General features: G+C 40.7%; 2 protein-coding genes across 3 annotated transcripts; both read right to left on the bottom strand.

The window, feature by feature from the left end:
- Positions 1 to 3,231, bottom strand: ZBTB6 (zinc finger and BTB domain containing 6). The gene is made up of 2 exons (XM_032165077.2): positions 3,166 to 3,231; positions 1 to 1,992 (listed from the first exon to the last, which is right to left on the bottom strand). The coding sequence occupies exon 2, from the start codon at positions 1,981 to 1,983 to the stop codon at positions 709 to 711; it is 1,275 nt and encodes a 424-aa protein (XP_032020968.1). The 5' UTR covers positions 1,984 to 1,992; positions 3,166 to 3,231; the 3' UTR covers positions 1 to 708.
- A 1,937-nt stretch (positions 3,232 to 5,168) lies between these two features.
- Positions 5,169 to 21,006, bottom strand: ZBTB26 (zinc finger and BTB domain containing 26). Of its 2 annotated transcripts, none has more exons than XM_032165075.2 (2): positions 20,930 to 21,005; positions 5,169 to 9,547 (listed from the first exon to the last, which is right to left on the bottom strand). In XM_032165075.2, exon 2 carries the CDS (start codon positions 9,535 to 9,537, stop codon positions 8,212 to 8,214), a length of 1,326 nt encoding a protein of 441 aa, XP_032020966.1. In that variant the 5' UTR covers positions 9,538 to 9,547; positions 20,930 to 21,005; the 3' UTR covers positions 5,169 to 8,211. The 2 variants fall into 2 exon arrangements, with proteins under 2 accessions (XP_032020966.1, XP_032020967.1); XM_032165076.2 differs by having other exon boundaries at positions 5,180 to 9,547; positions 20,934 to 21,006.
- Between the last annotated feature and the right edge of the window lie 41 nt (positions 21,007 to 21,047).

The raw sequence follows: 21,047 nt of genomic DNA on the forward strand, positions 1-21,047 counted from the left end.
TTTTACTGGCCACAAAATTATTAAATCCAACTGTATTAAATAAAATCAAGAAACTTGGGCCCAATTAACCATTTCTTAAGTATGTATACTAATAAGGCATGGAAATAAAAGTATTTTAAGGAATATTAACCCCTTATAAAAAAATTCTGCTATTCCCAAGTGAATCTGAATTGTTACTTTATACATTTTAAAATGAAAAGTACCTTGGTGTTTAGTTTGGAATCCAAGAACAGCTGGTAGAAAGTTAAAAAAAAAATGTTTTACCGCCATCTGTACTAAAGTGACTAGAAACAGATAATAGTGTTTTTACCTTTATTTTCTCTTCTTGTTATCCTAATTCATTAAAGTTTTCATATGATTGGATTTTATACTTAAATCAATTACCTAGAGACTCCAAATCAGAATCTGCAAATACTGCTGGATCTTTTGTCACTAGAATCAACAATATATAAGAGAGGAACACTATTTCTCTAGGGATACTACTGAGACTTATATGTAATGTATGAGATGAGACAGAATCCCATCAGCTTTACTGTGCCTCCCATAACTTTGGAACTATTAGAAGTTCAGAAAGAACGATTATGTGTAAGCCGACAAAATATAAGAAACAAAGATTGGGGGGATGAAATATTACAAATGCTGCATCTCTACAGAAAGACTTGCCTAATAGAATAATACAAACTTTATATAACAAGTCTGTGATTATAATTATAGTAGACTTTGCCTTTTGAGATCAGGCCTAGATAGTTTTTCACCACTGCTTCTGCCATGGACAGAGGTTAAGTGTTTTTTGAGAGCAGACTTGTGCTTGAAATCCATATCACAACAGTGGCATTTGTATGGCCGATCCCCACTGTGTATGTTCAAGTGGTCCTGAAGTGTGCTTTTGGCAGTAAATGTCTTCAAGCACACAGTACACTGAAAGGGCCGTATGCCCATGTGTCCTCGAATGTGTCGGTTGAGATTTTTCTTCTGTGTAAATGTTTTCCCACACTGTAAGCATAAGAACAGTTTATGCATTTTAAGGTGGCGCAGATAGTTTTCAACGTGAAGAAAGCCTCGAGGACACCTGGGGCACTGGTGCCTCAGTGAATAACCTTCCTCCAGATTCTGAATCTCACTCACTGTACCATAACTTCCTTCAGTATTCTCACAAAATAAGCCCTGATCTTGATTCCCAGGAACTTCAGCCACTCTGCTCTCAACTGTAGAATTGATCAATGAATGCTGTGTTTCAGAGAAATACATGCTTGCTTTTGAAGAGGTACAAGGCTGTGAAAACTGCCCATTTTCGACACCAGCTGTACTGATGGATTCTACATGAAGGATACAAATTTCATTGTCTTTAAAACCTATGTCTACCGTAGACAGCTCTGGTGACTTCATTTCCTTTCTCTCTGATGTCAGACTCTCTACTGTAGACTGCAAAGCATTGCTTTCCTCTTCTTTAACATGGAAATCTATGTTTACAGGACTATCTTCTGAAATTTCAATTATCTCACAGTCTTTATCAGAATTTTCATCTTCATTCTTAACATCAGGATCAGAAGACTGACACAGGTCAGTGTGTTGGTTGTTGTTTTTCATAGAAAGATCAATTTCCAGATACTTTGACAAAGCTTCTGTGCACTTTTCCACAATGTGAACCATCTGAAGGTAACTGGCAGCAGTCAAGTATTTCAAAAGCTCTTTCCTTTTAACTTCAAGTGCTCCAGTATAGCAAGACAGTAACAATTTTCTGCCAACTTCTGCACTCTGTAAGATGGTGATTCTGACATGTTTTGACTGTGTGAGTAAAAACTGATCTCTCATAAAAGTGGAGCAAGCAGCCAAAATCACCTTGTGCCCCTGGAACTCAGTGTCATTAATGTAAATTGATACATCACAAAATAAATTCTGCTGTCTCAAAAGATTCATTTTCTGCAAGACCACATCTCCTTGCTGTTCAAACTGGAAATGCAGAACATCAGACTCAGCAGCCATGATCACAATCTAAGCAAAATAAAACACAAACATTGATGTAATAAGGATAGGGAATGCTTTCCCATGCTATAATAGTGAAAACAAACAAAAAACCCCAAACCTGAATTAGGAAAAAGAAGACTCAAAGTCTAATCTAGGTGTTATGACCCCTTATGCTACCATCTCAAAACCGAGAACTTTATAATGCACTTCTCTATGATCTCATAGCACATTTTTCATAACTTTGTTACAACATTCATTACACTGAATTGTAGTGAACAGTTTCTAGCTTGTTTCTTTTGCTCAATGTTGTGTGCCTTGTGGTCAAGAACAATCTTGTCAATTTTGAATATCCAATAATAAGCACTGTGACCACCACGAAGTTGATTTAACATAATATCCCCAATTAACAACTTTAACGTAATCTCCAAACTTCCTACTCCCCACCACTACAACAGGTCCTCCTTCGGGTTCACCTGGACAACTGCAATGTCTTCCAACGGGTCTTCTTTATACCACACTCTTCTATATGCCAGATTACCCTCCTGAGTGCCACCAGGATTAACAACCCTTATTTTATTTTATTTTATTTTAATTTCCCTTTTCTGCTTTAAATCTTCTATCGCTCTCCTCTACCTCCGGGACAGTTCAGATTTCTTAGGAAAGAATACGACACCCATCGCGATTTGGCTCTAACCCATCTTTATGGCTTTATCACGTTCTATTCTCTTTTTCATACTGGATCCTCATTCAATACTAAATTTTTCCATCATTGCCCAGACAAAAAGACACGAATACACATTTCTTACATTCGCGTTTTCAGTTCCTTTTTTCAGCTAGTGATTAGGCTACTTTAAGCCCAAATCAAGTAAAACTAATAAGGACTTCACCTCCCGTTTCCACCAGTCAGCTGCTCTCTGAGCACCGCGAGATGGTGCCTGATTCATCTGTGTTCCTGCACCGAGCACAGGGGCCCACACAGAGCAGGAGGAGCTCAGGGAACGTCTGCTGAACTGAAACCGATCCCAGGTTCAGCACACAGGTATTCTGGAGGCAACCCTGCGAAGGGCCAAGGCCCTGTCGACCAAGTGGTTGCGGCACCAGATTAGCCACTCCGGGGCCGAGCCCAGCTGTCCTCCTCCTCCTCCTCCTCCTCTTTCTCAGGCACCCCCCACCTGAGGAATCTCCTTTGCACTCACTCACCGACTCAGAAAACTAGAGTCAAGGATTCCGCGGCAGCGTCTGCCCAGGCCGGAAGATGGACTTAGCCTGGAAGAAAACACATCCGGTGCCAACCAGCTTTATTCTTTGCTGGGGGCCCTCTAGGCGCCCCGGAAGGACATTCTGAGACGGTCTCCCTTCCTCGCTTCCCCGCTCTTGGAATGAGAAAGGCTCCTGAATGCCGGCAAGCCCCGTCTCTCTTGTCCCAGTTTCGGCACTCGAGCCGCCCCCCCCCCCCCCCCCCCCCCCCCTTTTTTTTTTTTTTTTTTTTAGACGGAGTTTCGCTCGTTGCCCAGGCTGGAGTGCAATGGCGCGATTTCGGCTCACTGCAACCTTCGCCTCCCGGGTTCAAGCGACTCTCGCGCTGCAGCCTCCCAAGTAGCTGAGATTACAGGCGTCCGCCACCACGCCTGGCTCATTTTTGTATTTTTAGTAGAGACGGGGTTTCACCATGTTGGCCAGGCTGGTCTCGAACTCCTGACCTCAGATGTTCCGCCCGCCTTGGCCTCCCTAAATGCTGCGATTACCGGCTTGAGCCACCGCGCGCAGCCCGAGCCATTTCCCTTTGTGAGTCCTCCTGAACATCTGAATTGGAGACGGGGTTTGAGGTTCGGTTACGGCACGTCTGTCAGAGTAACCAGACCTTTTATGGATTATTCTGGGAAGATTCCTCTCCTTATTGGGGCCACCTACAACTTGAAAGGTGGCAGAGCACAAACTATCATAAAGATCCGTATTCGAGATTGCCTAGTTAATGCCCCATTAGGAGCTGGCCCCAACCTCTGGATCTAGCTTCACACTTAAATCCGTTCCTCCCTCCCAAAACTTTTGGCCCAGCTGTTTCCTCTGACGTGCCCTAGCCTTTTCCTCACTTTTTTTTTTTTTTTGAGAGGGAGTCTCTCTCTGTCGCCCAGGCTGGAGTGCAGTGGCAGGATCTCGGCTCACAGCAAACTCCGCCTCCTGGGTTCACGCCATTCTCCTGCCTCAGCCTCCCGAGTAGCTGAGACTTCAGGTGCCCGCCACCACGCCTAAATTTTTTTTTTTTTTTTTTTTTTTGTATTTTTAGTAGAGACGGGGTTTCACCGTGTTAGCCAGTATGGTCTCGATCTCCTGACCTCGTGATCCGCCCGCCTTGGCCTCCCAAAGTGCTGGGATAACAGGCGTGAGCCACCGAGCCCGGCCTTCCCAAACGTATCTTTAAAGAACCCGTTTATAAATCTCATCGTCCTTGAAGCCATCCTGAACTGCCCTAAGATAATTGGTTCCCAGTTGGAAACCTGTAATCCCTTTGCCTGCCTTCATTATTGCACTTAACACGCCTGTATTAATTTGTGCCTCATCTAGGCAGAGGTATTTAGGACAGTGGCTTACTGATCTTTGTATTCTTGAAGTCTAGCACTTGGTAGGCATCAAGTATTTGTGCTGAATGAAGATATGTCTGAACAAATTCTTTTTTCTTCTTTGTTAGACGGAGTCTCTGTCGCCCAGGCTGGAGTGCAGTGGCACGATCTCGGCTTACCACAACCTCCACCTAGCAGGTTCAAGCAAGTCTCCTGCCTCAGCCTCCTGAGTAGCTGGGATTACAGGTGCCTGCCACCACACCCAGCTAATTTTTGTATTTTTAGTAGAGACGAGGTTTCACCATGTTGGCCAGGCTGGTCTCGAACTCCTGACCTCAGGTGATCCACCCGCCTTGGCTTCCCAAAGTGCTGGGATTACAGGCGTGAGCCACCGCGCCCGGCCGCCTCTGAACCAATTCTTAAAGGCAGTTGCTGTGCTCCTCCAGCAACAGGTTCTCATGGAAGTAACTGAATCTAGTAACAACTTTCTCATTAATTCATATTTTCTTCTGAAGGCAAGCTCAGCATGCTTAATATGTATTTTTAAGACTATACATAAAGAAGACCTTCCTGTATTCAAAGTAAAGCAATTAAAAAAGAATAGAAGGAGGGGAATGTGAGAAAATAAACCAATGACACCAGAGCTTTAATCGTCACACTTTTATTAAGGAAACTTCCCCATAATAAGTGAAGAGGTAGTTCATAGTATGTCTAACATACAACAGATTTAGAACAGCTATTCATGAGCTGAAATAAAATCTTCTGGGTTGTTTAGGACAGTATTTTAGAAGCAGTGACATTGGTCACCTTCCATTTATAGATCTGCTAATAAAGAAACTTAAACAAATTAAAATCATATCTGATTTACCTCAGAGCCACTTCAGTTTGGAGTTTATCTTTAGTATTAAATAATAAATAAATAACTGACAGAGTAATTTTTTTAAACCAAACTATAGTAGAGAGTCATCTCCTTTTTAGTTCTCCTGGGGATCCATAAAATACAAATGCTGAATGATAAAGGTTTTAAAGATCTTCCTCCTCTACAGAAATATGACTAGTTTTGAAAGTCATCTTCCTCTATAAAATGTACTGGATATCAGTAACTTGACTTCTTTGCAATATAATCTAACAAACACGTATAAGCAAAGAAGGAGGAAAGTCAAGTTCCACAAAAATTAGAAAAATGTCTCACAGAAACAGAACACCTCTCCAGCCAAAAATGGAGGAGACTGTAAATCACTTCAGTGGTTTGCATTTTCAAAAGGTGAGAACTAAATGTTTTACTGATACAAAAGCACAGTTGCTGATTTTAACTGATTGAATACAGCAAGGCAGCTTTCTTTATTATTTCTAGTATAAAAGCAAATTAAGACTTTGTTTCACTAAGACCACATGAGACTATAAGCTCCATGAGGGCAGGGACTATATCAATCTTACCTTCATTATCCTCAGTATCTAGCATAGTGTCTAGCAACAGTAGGTGCTTAACTAATGTTTCTTGAACAACTGAATGAACCCAGAAATAGTCTCCAACCAAAGAGACCAATCTTATTTGAACCCGTGCCTTTTAGTCTTCAAACCAGTAACAAAAACAGGACATGAATGTGAGCAAAGGACGCGCTCCAACTTGAAATTTCCTTGTGAAGAAATGATGTTGACAGAAAATACCAAAAAATGCTGTTTGGTTGACAGGGTAGAGTCTCACTATTGCATAGAATTGGTACTCTTTGGCTGGATCATGTAAAAATCACAATGCTAGGAAGCATCATTAGACCATATAATGAGTGATGTTCGGCATAAAGTACCTATTAGTCTTATCACTCAACTGTATTATCATTTTAAATATTTGAACAAAAGACAAAAATCATACTTCACATCTGACTCACATGATGATAATTTACATATGATAACAATGATACATGTAAACGTATCAAATATAACAATTTAAGATCTCCTCTGACTATGCAAGCCTAATTTTTCAAATCTGCATGCACTCTCATAACTCAAAAATAAAAGCAGAAAATCCTGATGGAAACTAATAAACAGTTTTCCACACAAAATCAACTTCGCATTTAGATTCTTCTCACATTATTCTTGCTTTTTTCCTCCCTAAACAAACCTAGCAAATCACTCACTTGGATGGGAAGAATATAATATTCATCTAAAAAATAATTAATATAAATCCCTCTGTGATACTTTGTTGGCAAAATTCAGGTTGTCTCAGAAAGCCAACAGGGAGACACAAAGGGGAAACACAAACTAGGAGCTTTTTGCTAATACATTATTCTTCATGTACTAAATCTTTTAAAGCCAAGGGATAGTGAGAAGAAGGAAGAAGATGCTAGCTCATATTTAGTTATACCTTGGCCAATATTGGCCAGGCCACCTCTTCAGGATTTGGAGACCCCAATTTAAAATGAAAGAGGTGGAGTAAATGACCTCTTAAGATTCTCTAAGGACTCTACTAATACTATTACCTAAATCTAATTCATGGGTGAGAAACAAATAAGACTCAGAATTTTAGGTCTGAAGTACATGTGTTTGAGGAAAAAGAGTTGTTTTGTTTTTCCTTTTTGAAAATTAACTTTGTATTCACAATCAAAGGCAGCAAGGTGGGACAGTGTACCTTTAAGAGGTATCTGAATACAGAAATTTGATTGCCCCTTCTGTGTCCAACCTAACTTTTATCATCCATTTTAGAAATTAAGGTACACGAGGAAATGAAAATTCAGAGACTTTTATAGTGCACAGGACAAACTCTGATAGCCAAACTCACCTTTCTGATGGCTAAACTCTGAAACAAAATTCAGAGACTCCCAAATAGCCTCTTTTTAGAGAGCCCATTATACTTTAGCACATTTTTAGCGTGCCTGGAGCAGTCCTGATCTCAAAAGCATCAACAAGTTACACATTAATTATAAGCATATGGCCTCTTATGGGACATGCTACCAGAGAAACCGCCCATGTAAGTGCTGTTGTATAAGTGTACTTCTATCCCTGTTGATTATGCTCCTCATGGTCATCCCTAACTATCTGCCTGCAGGTGTTCCTCAAGAGAGGGTATTCTGGTGTATGTGAACAATTCAATGAGATGAAGTTGGGCTATGATACTGTTGAAAAGAGTACATAACAAACCAGCATACTTCTTTATAGCCAGCTCCAAGACAAGTACAAATGGTAGGAAGCAGATTCATTTACGAGACATGGAGAAATAATCAATAGGCAACCAGAAGTTCTATCACATTTTCAGGTCAATAGCAATATCACCTTTTATCTCAGCCTATTTTCTACCAAAGAAAGATTTTTCACTTCTCTTAGCATAGCATCTATTAGTGGAGAGTAGGTGATGTTATTAACTTGTTGGTACCTTCGGAATGTGCCTAGTGAAAAGCCTAAAACAGTGTCAGTCTAAGACATAAGTCAATGTTAGGTAGACAAAAGGAATTATTCCTTGGGAAAGGAAAACAGACTTTACAAGATAAATAACTCAAAACAGAAAATGGGAGAGGGCAAAAGTAAGGCAAATCCACTCCAAGTGGTAAGTTGCCTGGTCTACTAGTGCTTTGACTCACTCCCTACCACCTACGCAGAGGCTTTGGAGAAGTCAAACTAGCAAAATCACTCCTAAAAAGACTGAGACTATTGCCACATTCTCAGTCAGTTCGAGTTGTGAGCATGAAGCCCCTACTCAATTCACACAAGTACTATCATTTCTTAAGTTCAGGACAGCTTGGGCCAGTTTACCTGCATCCAGGACCTGTGTTGCATCGGGTTGTGGCTGACACCCTTTAGAGTCTGTGACTGTTGTACATGCAAAAGAATCAAAATCCACTGTGAGGTCTTGTACATTTCTCTCATTGGCATTATCAAAGCTGTTTTTGCCATGCAGCTGTTTAAGGTGTTTCCTCAAAACTGGTTTATGTGCAAAAACCATATCACAATAGTTACATTTATGGGGCTTATCTCCACTGTGAAGGTTAAGATGATCCTGTAAGGAACACTTCTGAGAAAAGGTTTTCCCACAGATTTTACACTGGAAAGGTTTAATTCCGGCATGCACACGCATGTGTCGATGAAGGTTGCCTTTCTGAGTGAAAGTCTTGCCGCAGAGTAGACACATAAAGAGTTTGTGCATTTTTAAATGGTTGGCGTAGTTCTCCAGGTGACGAAACACCCTGGTACACTTTGGGCATTGGTGATGCCACTGTAGGCCTTTGTCTACACCTCGAATATTAGGGCCAAAGACATCTTTTGAGGCCATGATGATGTTATCACTGCCTGTATAAGAAAGGGCATAATTGTGGAGATGGTTTTGTTCTATTTCACTTACTCTGTTTTCCACAGTTGAATTTATCAGGGAGTGCTGGGGCTCTGATGAATGTAAAGCAGTGGGTTCGGAAGAAATAAACTGGTTCTGATCTTTTTTACTTCTAACCTCTGATACATCCCCAATAGATTCTACCTTAACAATCTGAATATCACTGTCCTCCATATCCATACTGTCTTCAGATGGATGAATACAAGGTGAGTCCTGCTTTGGGGAGCCTCTGGCATCTCCCTGCTGTTCTTTTGACTGGGGAGAAGCACTCTGTGGTTCACATCCCTCTTTACTATCCATTGGTTGTTTTGGCTTTATAAACTTCCACAGGGCCTGTGTGCACCGTTCTACAATGTGGCTCATCTGAAGAAAACTTGCAGCAGTCAAGTAATTTACCAGTTCCATCTCAGGGAATTCCAGCACACCACTATAACAGGATAAGAGCAATTGTCTCCCCACTTCGGAACTCTGTAATATGGAGATTTTCACCTCTCTGGAATCATTCAGTAAAAACTGGTCTCTTAAGAAGGGGGAGCCTGCAGCAAACACAATTTTATGTCCCTGTACCTCAATATCATCTATGAGAACTGTAACATCACAAAATTTATTCTCTTCTCTTAATTTGTTCATTTTTTGTAACATTGAATCTCCATAATTTTCAAACTTGAAGTGAAGGAGATCTGATCTTTCAGACATTTTGGCAGACCTAAAGAACAGAAATGTAAAAAGGTTGAATTTAAGGAAATTCAAACAATTAAGAAAGCTGGATCTACCTTCCAAAAACAAATCTGTGTTGTCATATCTGTTTTGTACGTATTCAAATGAAATCTTCCTTGAAAGGGGAAGCCACTATAACAGGTTTCAAAGGCTGTTAAAAATTACTCCTTACCAACATCAAGTGCCAATTGCACCCAAAGAGTGGACTTGTATTTGTGTAAATAGCTTGGCATTCATTCAACTTTTAAAGATACTTAATACAAGAATAGTGTGCTTGGGATAGTCCAAGAGTATATTTTAACTTCTCAAATGAGAATTCTATCAGGTTTCTAAAGCAAACTAAAACATAACCCACACAAGTAAAGATGAAATAATTATCTTATTTTGTATAAAACTGTGAACCTGCTTCTTCTAAGGCAAGAGCAATTGTCTCCCCACTTCAGAACTCTAATATGGAGATTTTCACCTCTCTGGAATCACTCAGTAAAAACTGGTCTCTGAAGAAGAGGGAACCTACAGCAAACATGGGTTCCTTTGCTCTTTTTCTTTGCTCTATATTTTAAACAACTGCACTGACACTGCTTGTCCGATTCCTGGCCAAACCCTTTACTGTTTAAATTGATATGAACTTATTCATACAAGTATTTCTGCAATAAAATGAAAGTCACAGACCTAACGGGACAATGTTTAGGCAAAGACAAAGTTCTTTGTCCTGTCCATTCTGGAAAAATCCAAACTCCGTTTTAAGGAACATTTCTTTATATAGAAAATAAAATACCTGATGCAGAAAAACGACATGAGCTATATGGTGGGAATCTGAGTAGCAGTAAAATAGATCGAATCAATCCCTATTAGATTCTGTTCTTTAAACTTTATCCCTATTTATCAATCATTAGTCATTATGTGGACTACTAGAACTGATTCATAAATGTGGCCTTGGCTTCCTTATATTCCCTCTAATACAGTTTTCATGCCACCATATCTTTCAAAAACAGAGATCTGATTATACCCCACCCCTGCCTAAACTCCTTCAGAGACTTCCCATTGTCTCTTGGATGAAGACTAACCTCTTGAATATAAACTGATTAATGAAACCCAATCATAATTAAGTAAACACTGGAAAAACCCATTCAACAATGGAGAAGGTATCTTTCCCTGTCTGCATACTGATTCCGTTATATAGCAATTCCTTTGGTGAAAGTCTCCATGTTCTGATTCCATACTCTCATAAATGATTTTCTCATAACCTGGCTTCTCATTTGTCTCTCTCAAGGGAAAAGATAAATTTCCCATGCCAACACGATAATTCCAGTCCACTAGTCACTGTAAACTAATGACATAATGAATTGACATTCTCTTTATATACCAGTCTTCTATGAGATTGGTAGGTATGTTAGGTCTGTCTTTGAGATATAGCTCTATAATCTCAGTGCATCAAGAAATTCACTGAATTTTATGTATTAATCAACCCCTTAGTTCAAAGTCAGATGAGACAACCAGCTTCTCCTGGCCACATCTGGCCCCCAAAGTCCAATCTTTATCATCTTAACTTCTGTAACAATGAATATCAGCTCCTGATGGCAGAGTCCAGGTTTTATTCTTCTTCCTTAGTGCCTGATACATAACAGCTCTCTCTTGGCCCCAGACCTAATGATACTTGTTTCCTTAGTTTAAAACACTACTTTCTAGGCTGGGCATGGTGGCTCACGCCTGTAATCCCAGCACTTCTGGAGGCCAAGGCAGGCGGATCACCTGAGGTCGGGAGTTCGAGACCAGCCTGACCAACTGGGAAAAACCCCATCTCTACTAAAAATACAAAATTAGCTGGGCGTATTGGCACATGCCTGTAGTCTCAGCTACTCAGGAGGCTAAGGCTGGAGAATCACTTGAACCTGGGAGACAGAGGTTGTGGTGAGCCAAGATTGCACCACTGCACTCCAGCCTGGGCAACAAGAGCAAAACTCCATCACAAAAACAAAAACAAAAACAAAAGCAAACAAGCCGGGTGTAGTGGCTCATGCCTGTTATCCCAGCACTTTGGGAGGCTGAGGTGGGTGGATCACGAGGTCAGGAGTTCGAGACTAGCCTGGCCAACATAGTGAAACCCCGTCCCTATGAAAAATACAAAAATTACCCAGGTGTGGTGGCATGTGCCTGTAGTCCCAGCTACTCAGAAAGCTAAGGCTGGAGAATCACTTGAACCCAGGAGGCGGAGGTTGCAGCGAGCTGAGATTGCGCCATTGCACTCCAGCCTGGGTGACAGAATGAGGCTCTGTCTAAAAAAACAAAATAAAACAAAACAAACAAAAACACCACTTTCTAAACAATTGTGACTCCTTTATTTTCTCTGAGAGGCCCTTCCCTGACCGCTTAATAGAGCAGAATTGTCTCTACTGGGCCCATTGCATATTTCTATTGTAACACTCAACACACTTTATTAAATACTTACTCTTTCCCATCCAAACTCCAAGTTTCATGGTATTAAGGGAAAGCATCTCCATCTAATGCTGGGAACTTGCATCTTCTAAGACAAAATATTCTTTCCTTTTGCTTTGAATTATATTATACTTATTGCAGCTACATTGCTTGTCCCATTACTGGCCAAACCCTCTTCTGTTCAAATCAGTGTGTATTCCCATCACCTAATACTGCACTAAATACACAGCAAGTGCTCAGTTTGCATTAGTTGAAACTATCAGATTAGTTTGACAGTGGTAAGGAAGAACTGTTGTTAGGAAGACCAGCTTAGTGTCTGCAGAAGCATTACAGGTCTGAGGCCATGATGGCCTAGAAAGAAATAAAAATGGGAATAAGAAGAAAGGAAAAATAACAAAAGATATTTCAAAGAACTTGGTAACTGACTGGATATAGAGAATGAATAAAAGGAATGTGTAAAGATTCTAAATTTAGGAGTTCATTTGAATGAGCATGGCATTGAAAGAAAGGTGACCAGCCAGGCACGGTGGCTCACACCTGTAATCCCAGCACTTTGGGAGGCCAAGGCAGGTGGATCACGAGGTCAGGAGATCAAGACCATCCTGGCTAACACGGTGAAACCCCATCTCTACTAAAAATACAAAAAATTACCCGGCATGGTGGCGGGTGCCTGTAGTTTCAGCTACTCGGGAGGCTGAGGCAGGATAATTGTTTGAACCCGGGAGGTGGAGGTTGCAGTGAGCCGAGATTGCGCCTCTGCACTCCAGCCTAGGCGACAGAGCAAGACTCCATCTCAAAAAAAAAAAAAAAAAAAAAAAAGAAAGGTGAAATTTAGGAGGGGGAACTGATGTGGCACCAGTATAAGAAGAAGTAATAAGTATATTAATAAAAACATAAACAAAGCATAAGCTTTCCCCTTGTATGACATTTTGAATGTACTGATAATAATCACAATAAATACAAAAACTGCATTGAGAGAGGAGCAATGTAGACAAGCAAATGAAACATCAGAAAAAAGACAGTGAGTATCAAACATGAAGGGAAAATCTAGAAGATACACAGGGAAAATGTCAGTAATTTAAAGCTCCAAAACTATTATCATTGGTCACTTTTAGCAACTGCAGTAGCTTAAAATACTCATTTTGGATTTGGAGTGATGAATGTTCCAATTTGTAACCACAGTTGTAAAAATGACTGTTTCAAGTGGCCAAACAAAAGTGGCATTTTTTTAGCATTTAGCTGGTTTTGAAGGTGACTATGAAACCCTCAGATCAGTATTTTCCTCCTCACACCCCAAAATAAGCATTCATTGGTTCTACCTATATTACAACAGTACTCACAATGCTTTAGACAACTATCCTCAGAGACAATTGTTTCTTGCTCTAAAGATGAAGAGCTGGAGTGTAGTTTCATTTAGTCATGTGTCATATGACAGTGTTTTGTTCAACGATGAACTGCATATACAATGATGGTCCCATAGAATATAATACCATATTTTTACTGTACCTTTTCTATATTTAGATACACAAACGCCATTGTGTTACAATTGCCTACAGTATTCAGTATAGTAACATGTGGTACAGGTTTATAACCGAGGAGCAACAGGCTGTATCACACCACCTAGGTGTGTAGTAGGCTATACAATCTAGGTTTGCATTAAGTATACTCCGTGATGTTCACAAAATGATGAAATCACCTAATGACACATTTCTCAAAACACATCGCAGTTGTTAAGTGATGCATGACTGTGCTTCCTATCCATCAGTTCTCAAGAAAATTGTCAACAAGAGCAGCCAACCAGATAGTTCAGGGAAGTGTTTGCTTTGATCTGTCTGCCGTAGTCTAAGAATGTGAGCAAAATTTATTGGTTTTTTAAAGGATGTTTTCCCTAGGATGTGTCAGCCCACTCTATTGTCTCTCTTTGATAAATTCTTATTTCCAGGCCACACATCTTATCCCTTAATTGTTTCCTTTCACTAGTTTCTCTTTCCAATAGACTGTTAATTATTTGAGGGCAATGACCAATGGTTTGTTATACTTTATACAGATCATTTGACAAAAAACAGAAGAATAATAAGTTCTTAATGCTCCCCCATGAAATTATTACTAGGCTATGGTACAGATGCTCTTCATTATGATATCTTCTTTTGAGTGCCTAGGGAAAGCTTTCTTTCTAGGGTTTGTTTCCAAAATAGTTTTGGCAATATAAAACCAACTTTCATCTTTTTTTTTTTTTTTTTTGAGACAAGGTCTCACTCTGTCATCTGTTACCCAGGCTAGAATGCAGTGGCGTAACCATAGCTCACTGCTGCCTTGGCACCAAGGCTCAAACAATCGTCCTGCCTCAGCCTCCTGAGTAGCGAGGACTACAGGTGCACACCACCACACCTGGTTAATGTTTTTATTTTTTGTAGAGACAGGGTCTCGCTGTGTTGCCTAGGCTGGAGTGTAGTGGTGCAATCAAATCTCACTGTAACCTAAAACTCCTTGGTTCAAGCAGTCTTCCCACAAGGCCTCCCAAAGTGCTAGGATTATAGGCATGAGCCTGCTTTAAACACTTAAAAAAATTTTTTTTTAATAGTTAAAAAAAGTTTCTTATGAACCGTCTTAATTTTATTTAAAAATAAGAGATCATATCTAATCTTCCTTGCTACATTTCAGGTATTTCAGGTATAGATGTTATACCTAAATTGACCCATTTAGGCCGAGCACAGTGGCTCATGCCTGTATTCCAGCACTTTAGGAGGCTGAAGTGGGCACACTGCTTGAGCTCAGGACTTTGAGACCAGCCTGGCCAACACAGTGAAACCCCATCTCTACAAAAAATACAAAAATTAGCTGGGTGTGGTGTCATGTGCCTGTAGTCCCAGCTTCTTGGGAGGCTGAATGGGAGGATGGCTTGAGCCCATGAGGCAGAGGTTGCAGTGAGCCATGATCTTGCCACTGCACTCCAGTGTGGGTGACAGAGCCAGATCCTATCTCTAAATAAATAAATAAATAAATAAATAAATAAATAAATAAATAAATAAATTGAGCCACTTGATCGTGAAAATTTCTACAGGTAACTATTACCATTATCCCACATTTTGTATATGAGGAAACTAAGCTTAGAAAACATAAATAACTTGTAAACCCCAACAGAGGTTGAAAGTGTTAAGTGTTAGATCTGGAACTGGTATTTACACTGCATGATGCCAAAATCCAGCTATGAAACAACTAACCTAGGGACAGTTTTTTTTTTCTTTTTTTGAGATGGAGTTTCACTCGTTTCCCAGGCTGGAATGCAATGGCATGATCTCGGCTTGCTGCAAACTCTGCCTCCTGGGTTCAAGCGATTCTCCTGCCTCAGCCTTCCCAGTAGCGGGGTTACAGGCAGGTGCCACCACGCCTGGCTAATTTTGTATTTTTAGTAGAGACGGGGTTTCTTCATGTTGGTCAGGCTGGTCTCCAACTCCCGACCCGGGTGATCCACCTGTTTCGGCCTCCCAAAGTGGTGGGATTACAGGCATGAGCCACTGCGCCAGGCCTAATTTTTGTATTTTTAGTAGAGATGGAGTTTCACCACGTTGGCCAGGCTGGTCTTGAATTCCTGACCTCAGGTAATCTGTCTGCCTCGGCCTCCCCAAGTGCTGGGATTACAGGTGTGAGCCACTGCACCTGGCTGGTACAGATTTATCTCAAGGATAATAATTGTGTAACTTGGCCAGGCACAGTGGCTCACACCTGTAATCCCAGCACTTTGGGAGGCCGAGGCGGGCAGATCATGAGGTCAGGAGATCGAGACCACAGTGAAACCCCGTCTCTACTAAAAATACAAAAAAAAAATTAGCCAGGTGTGGTGGTGGGAGCCTGTAGTCCTAGCTACTCGGGAGGCTGAGGCAGGAGAATGGCGTGAACCCGGGAGGCGGAGCTTGCAGTGAGCTGAGATTGCACCACTGCACTCCAGCCTGGGCGACAGAGCGAGACTCCGTCTCAAAAAAAAAAAAAAAAAAAAAAAAAAAATTATTGTGTAACTCTTCAGATTTCTTTCCTTACGTTCAGTATCACAAACACAGGCCAAGAAAATTCATTTAGCTGCAAACTTATGACTTGTATATTTTTGTTTTTGTTACGCTTCAAAAAAAGTTTATGTTTAAAAACAAGTTATAACTTCAAGCCAAATTTGCATGAAATTAGAAGACTTAAATGGCAAGCATATATGTATTAGTCATATTTCTGATTGCGTATTATGCTTTTATCCTTATTATACCTTTCTCATCTATTTTACTTTATATTATTTTCCATCTTTTGTGTATTTATCTTTGTGGACTGAAACTTAATGCCATTTACAAATAAAACAGAAAATAAAAATTATGAATATATTTGATTTCACGATCCCCAACTGTAGGTAACTTCTAAGTATAGCAGTAATTACTCAAAATAGTCATAAAAATCACTCACATAATTCTAGATTATAGTCAAGCTTCTTGTAACTGAAGGAAAGTAAAGAACTGATCAGGTAAATCAGAGACACAGTCATCATATTTTGTTGATTCTTTCCTCAGATTGATCACCAACTCCTCACTCCTCCATTCTTACATCATTGCCATAGTTCAGGTCTTCATTATCTATTGCGTCAGTTACTGAGATTAAATCTGAATGTTGTTGAGTTTCTATTAGCAAGTTTTGAATGATATTTCTCAAACATCAATGTAATGGGAATATTCTCACTTCCTCTTCATTTATATTTATACAATCCTTCCACAATTATAACTAATTTGAAATTTTCCCTTTGTTCAAATGGGGATAGTAAAAAATGACTAATTACTGAATATTCCAGGTGGGACAATGTTCATTGCTATACTACAGGCAGTGAGAAAATAGTTTCTTTTCTCAAATGCTTCTAATAACTACTGGCAAGTAAAATTTTTCTAGCTGTATAATAAATTCCTAAGCTATGTATCAGTTTGCTTCCTCACCTGTCTCATAAAAGTGCCCTTATCTTTCAACTTACCACTCAAAACTACTTGGAAATCTTTGCCCCTCATTGACATGGTATGTTCTTTTTCTAAAGAGATTTTATTATACTACAGCCTTTCTCTCTATAAACCTTAATCTTGTTCTTCTTTTAGGTAACTTTCATGATACGATACTCTCCAAGTTCTCAAGCTTTTGTTTCAACTTTTAAATAATATATACAGAATGTATTCTTCTTGAAAATTTTTTGAAGATTTTAGATGTAATTCCCCTTCTCAACTGCCTACCACTCAGTATTCAGTTTAAGTTTGATCCTTCCTGACTCTCCCTCCCTGCATTTTATTTATTTATGTATTTATTTATTATTTTTTGAAACGGAGTCTTGCTCTGTTGCCCAGGCTCGAGTGCAGTAGTGCAATCTTGGCTCACTGCAACCTCCATCTCCAAGTACAAGCAATTCTCCTGCCTCAGCCTCCTGAGTAGCTGGGATTACAGGCATGCACCACCAAGCTAGGATAAATTTTGCATTTTTAGTAGAGACAGGGTTTCACCATGTTGGCCAGGCTGGTCTTGAACTCCTGACCTCAAGTGATCCACCCGCCTCGACCTCCCAATGTGCTGGGATTATAGGCATGAACAACTGTGCCCAACCCCTCCTGGCATTTTAAAAACAATACTTCTATATGTCTAGCCACAGAAAGTATAACGTAATTAAATTTCTTATACATAAACTATACATACTGTTTTGCAACTTACTTTTTTCACTCATTGTTTTTGAGAGCAATTTATGTTGACGAATACAGATTTAATTCTTCTTTTGAATTTTTTTTCATTTTTTGAGAACAAGTATCGCTCTGTTGCCCAGGCTGGAGTGCAGTGGTGCGATCTTGGCTCACCGCAACCTCGGCCTCCCAGGTTCAAGTGATTCTCATGCCTCAGCCTCCCACCTCCCAAAGTGCTGGGATTACAGGCGTGAGACACCGTGCCTGGCCTAGTTCTTTTTTTAAAACTGTTATGTAGAAGTGGGCAAATTACTTAACTATTGATCTGTTTTCCACCATTGTTTTGCTGGTCTGTTCTTTGAGGCTTCACTAAATTGTATAAGGGTATCTCTTTCAAAGCTAAGTCTCCCATTTTTTGCTATTTTTTTCAAAAAGCCTGTCTTCTGTTTCTCAATGTTTTATTACCTCCCTATGTTAACAATACCTAAATCCCAATCCCCATGGCCAAACTTAACCAAACTAAATCTCAATTCAAGGTACTCAAAAATACCTGTTCTAGGCTACTTCCCTATCACTTGAAATGCATGATGCCTGCACTCATGCACTGTCTAAACTTCAATAAGCCAAAAAAATTTCTTATGGAGAATGGCTTGGAGAACACTAAACGCAGAGACAAGGAAGCATCTTAGTATGTGATTACTCTAAATAGATCAAGACAGAATGGCATGGGCCTGAAGAGAGACAGCAATAATATGGATGGAGAGGAGAAACAGATTTGAGAGACATTTCAAACAAAGAACTGATGGGCTTGGTGACCAACGTGGGGAAAGGATCAAGATGACTCCAAGATATTTGGTTTGTGTAACTGGCTATCTTTGACTGAGTGTCATTCAGTAAAGAAGGGAATATTTGACGGCATGATCATGAGTCTGGCCTTGAGCCAGAGAAGCCTGCATGACATCAAGGTTAGGATCCATGAGCTGGATGGATATGAAGAAAAGATCTGATTACACATGGTAAGTGATAAATGAAAGCATGAAAGTGGAAGAAATTAACCTAAATTGGCAGAGAGTGGAAACAGACTTAGGAAGAAAGAAATAAAAAACACATCAAACATAAATCCTTTACTTACCTTCTTCTCAACCTGGGTCTCTTTCCAAGCCTCTCCATTCTTATCAATGAGCCTCTCTTTGCTTAAATGTTTCCCACTCCTTTGGCTCTTATATTCAGTCACTGCACAGAGCAGTGGGTAAAACCATGGACTCTGGAGCCGTATTTCCTAGGATCAAAACCCTGCTCAACTACTCTCTGTGTAAACTCGAACCACTCTGCTTCAATGTTCCCATCTATCAATAGTAATTTATTTCATAGGGTTGTTGTGGAAAATAAATGATTTAATTTTTTAAAGAGCTTAGAACAGCATCTGGTATGTACCCTATAAGCATGTGTTAGGTATACAAATAAAGCCGGTCAATTTTCTTTGTGAAATGCTTTATATGTGTCCTATCCTTATTCCCATTTAACACCAAATCAGCTGAGGTACCTAATATTTCATAGAGTATCACCGCATCACTGTACTAAATTGCTTTTTAAAAGGTCACTAATGACCTCTTCATAAAGAAATGCAATACTCTCCCCTCCCCCAAGTCTCCAGATGCTCTGCATGAATTGATCCAGTGGTCTCTCCTTGAAATTCCCTTCTCTTGATTTCCGGGTCTTCTTGCTTGCTGTAACCCTGCACTCCTACACTTTATTGCCTACCGCTGACTACTACTAGCTCCAATTCCTCTTTCTGCTTCATAAATGCAAGTATTACCCCCCCAAATTTCCTTATTTTTCAAAATTCTCTTCCTGATGCCAGCTATTCCCATGGTTCCACTTCTATGCTGATAACTCAAACTTTTACCTCTAGCTACGATGTTTAGGCTGAGCTAAAGATTTGCATTTCCAACTCTATGCTGCACAGCTCTATGTGTCTATCTCATTAGACCTTTAATTCAACATGTCCAAAAAATGAATTCATAATCTACACTAAGCTTATGGCTTTATTTCTGATAATGGCATTACCATCCTTCAGCTCAGAGGTCTAAAACCTAAGAATTAGATTTGGTCCCTCTCATTTCTTCAGTATTCAGTTAATTATGGAGTCTTGACATAATCATCTCCAGTATACTTGTCTCCTTACCAATGACACCATTATAACTGTATTTCAGGAATTCTTTGCCTCTCACTAGGCTGATCCCATTACCCCTTCAAAAGAATCTCCGATAAGAGTTCCTAACTTTTAGCTAAAGAGTCTAAATGCAGTTAATAGAAAGTCCCTTCTCTATGGGCTTTCTACAGAACAAAATGATTTCCTGCAGTGCAAATCTGACCATATCAATGTTCTGTGCAGAACTCTTCAAAAAACTACCCATCTCCTTTAGGATTACACCATTCACCATCTGGACCTCAGTCGACTTTCCCAGTCTCATATCCATTCTGTGCATAGGAGTCCCCCCATTTCCTCCTCTTCCCACACAAGTTATGCTCAGTCATTTCTCCACAGTATTGCAACTGTCTTCCCTGAAAAACTCTTCAACACTTTACTCTCTCCAAGTACAATTCAGACATCACTTTCTTTCTAAAGCCTTCTCAGCAATGGCCCCTTGAGCAATTAACACATATGTGACTGATACATATATATACACACACACACACACACACACACACACACACATAGGAGTACTTATTTGTTCAGATCTGGCTCCCAAACTTAATCCTGAAAACTGGAACAGTATCTTGAGAATCTCCAGTGTCTGGTATAGCGCCAGTAATATAAAAGGTGCTGCGACCAGTGGCCAAATAGGGGAAAACCCCAGCAAAAGGGTAACCTAGCACTCATAGTGATTCTCAAAGACTGGCACTGAATGCCTGGTCTTGGGCTGGCTCCCGAGGCTCATTTTCTTAGGGCCTCACTTCTGGCACTTCTTATAAGATGCCAGAGTCAGGCCCCCAAGCCAACTGCTGGGCCCTCAGCTGGGGTCCTATGAGGCGGTCCCAGGGGCATCCTCAGGCTCCCCACTCCAGTCACAGGGAAGGGAAAGGGGCGGGGCGCAGCGTGGGCCGGGCCAAGGGCTCCTCAAGTCCCCAGGGGCCTAGGCCAGCCTCTCGGCTCCCATCCCAGTACAGGTCCCGGCTGATCCAGGGCCCCAGGGGGGTTCCATTTTGAGAGACCCCGCACCCCAGCCCGGCGCTCCGGCCGTCTCCGCACTTACAGACCCGGGGGAAGGCCGCCGTCAGGATCCGGCACCGCCAGGAGCTCCGGCCCCTCGGGGCTCCGGGAAGGGGGAGGGGCAGGGAACCCGAGCCAAAGGGGGACCCAACGGAACCGGA

The sequence above is a fragment of the Hylobates moloch genome, unplaced genomic scaffold (genome assembly GCF_009828535.3).
Source record: "Hylobates moloch isolate HMO894 unplaced genomic scaffold, HMol_V3 SCAFFOLD_10, whole genome shotgun sequence".
Classification (NCBI taxonomy): Eukaryota; Metazoa; Chordata; class Mammalia; order Primates; family Hylobatidae; genus Hylobates; species Hylobates moloch.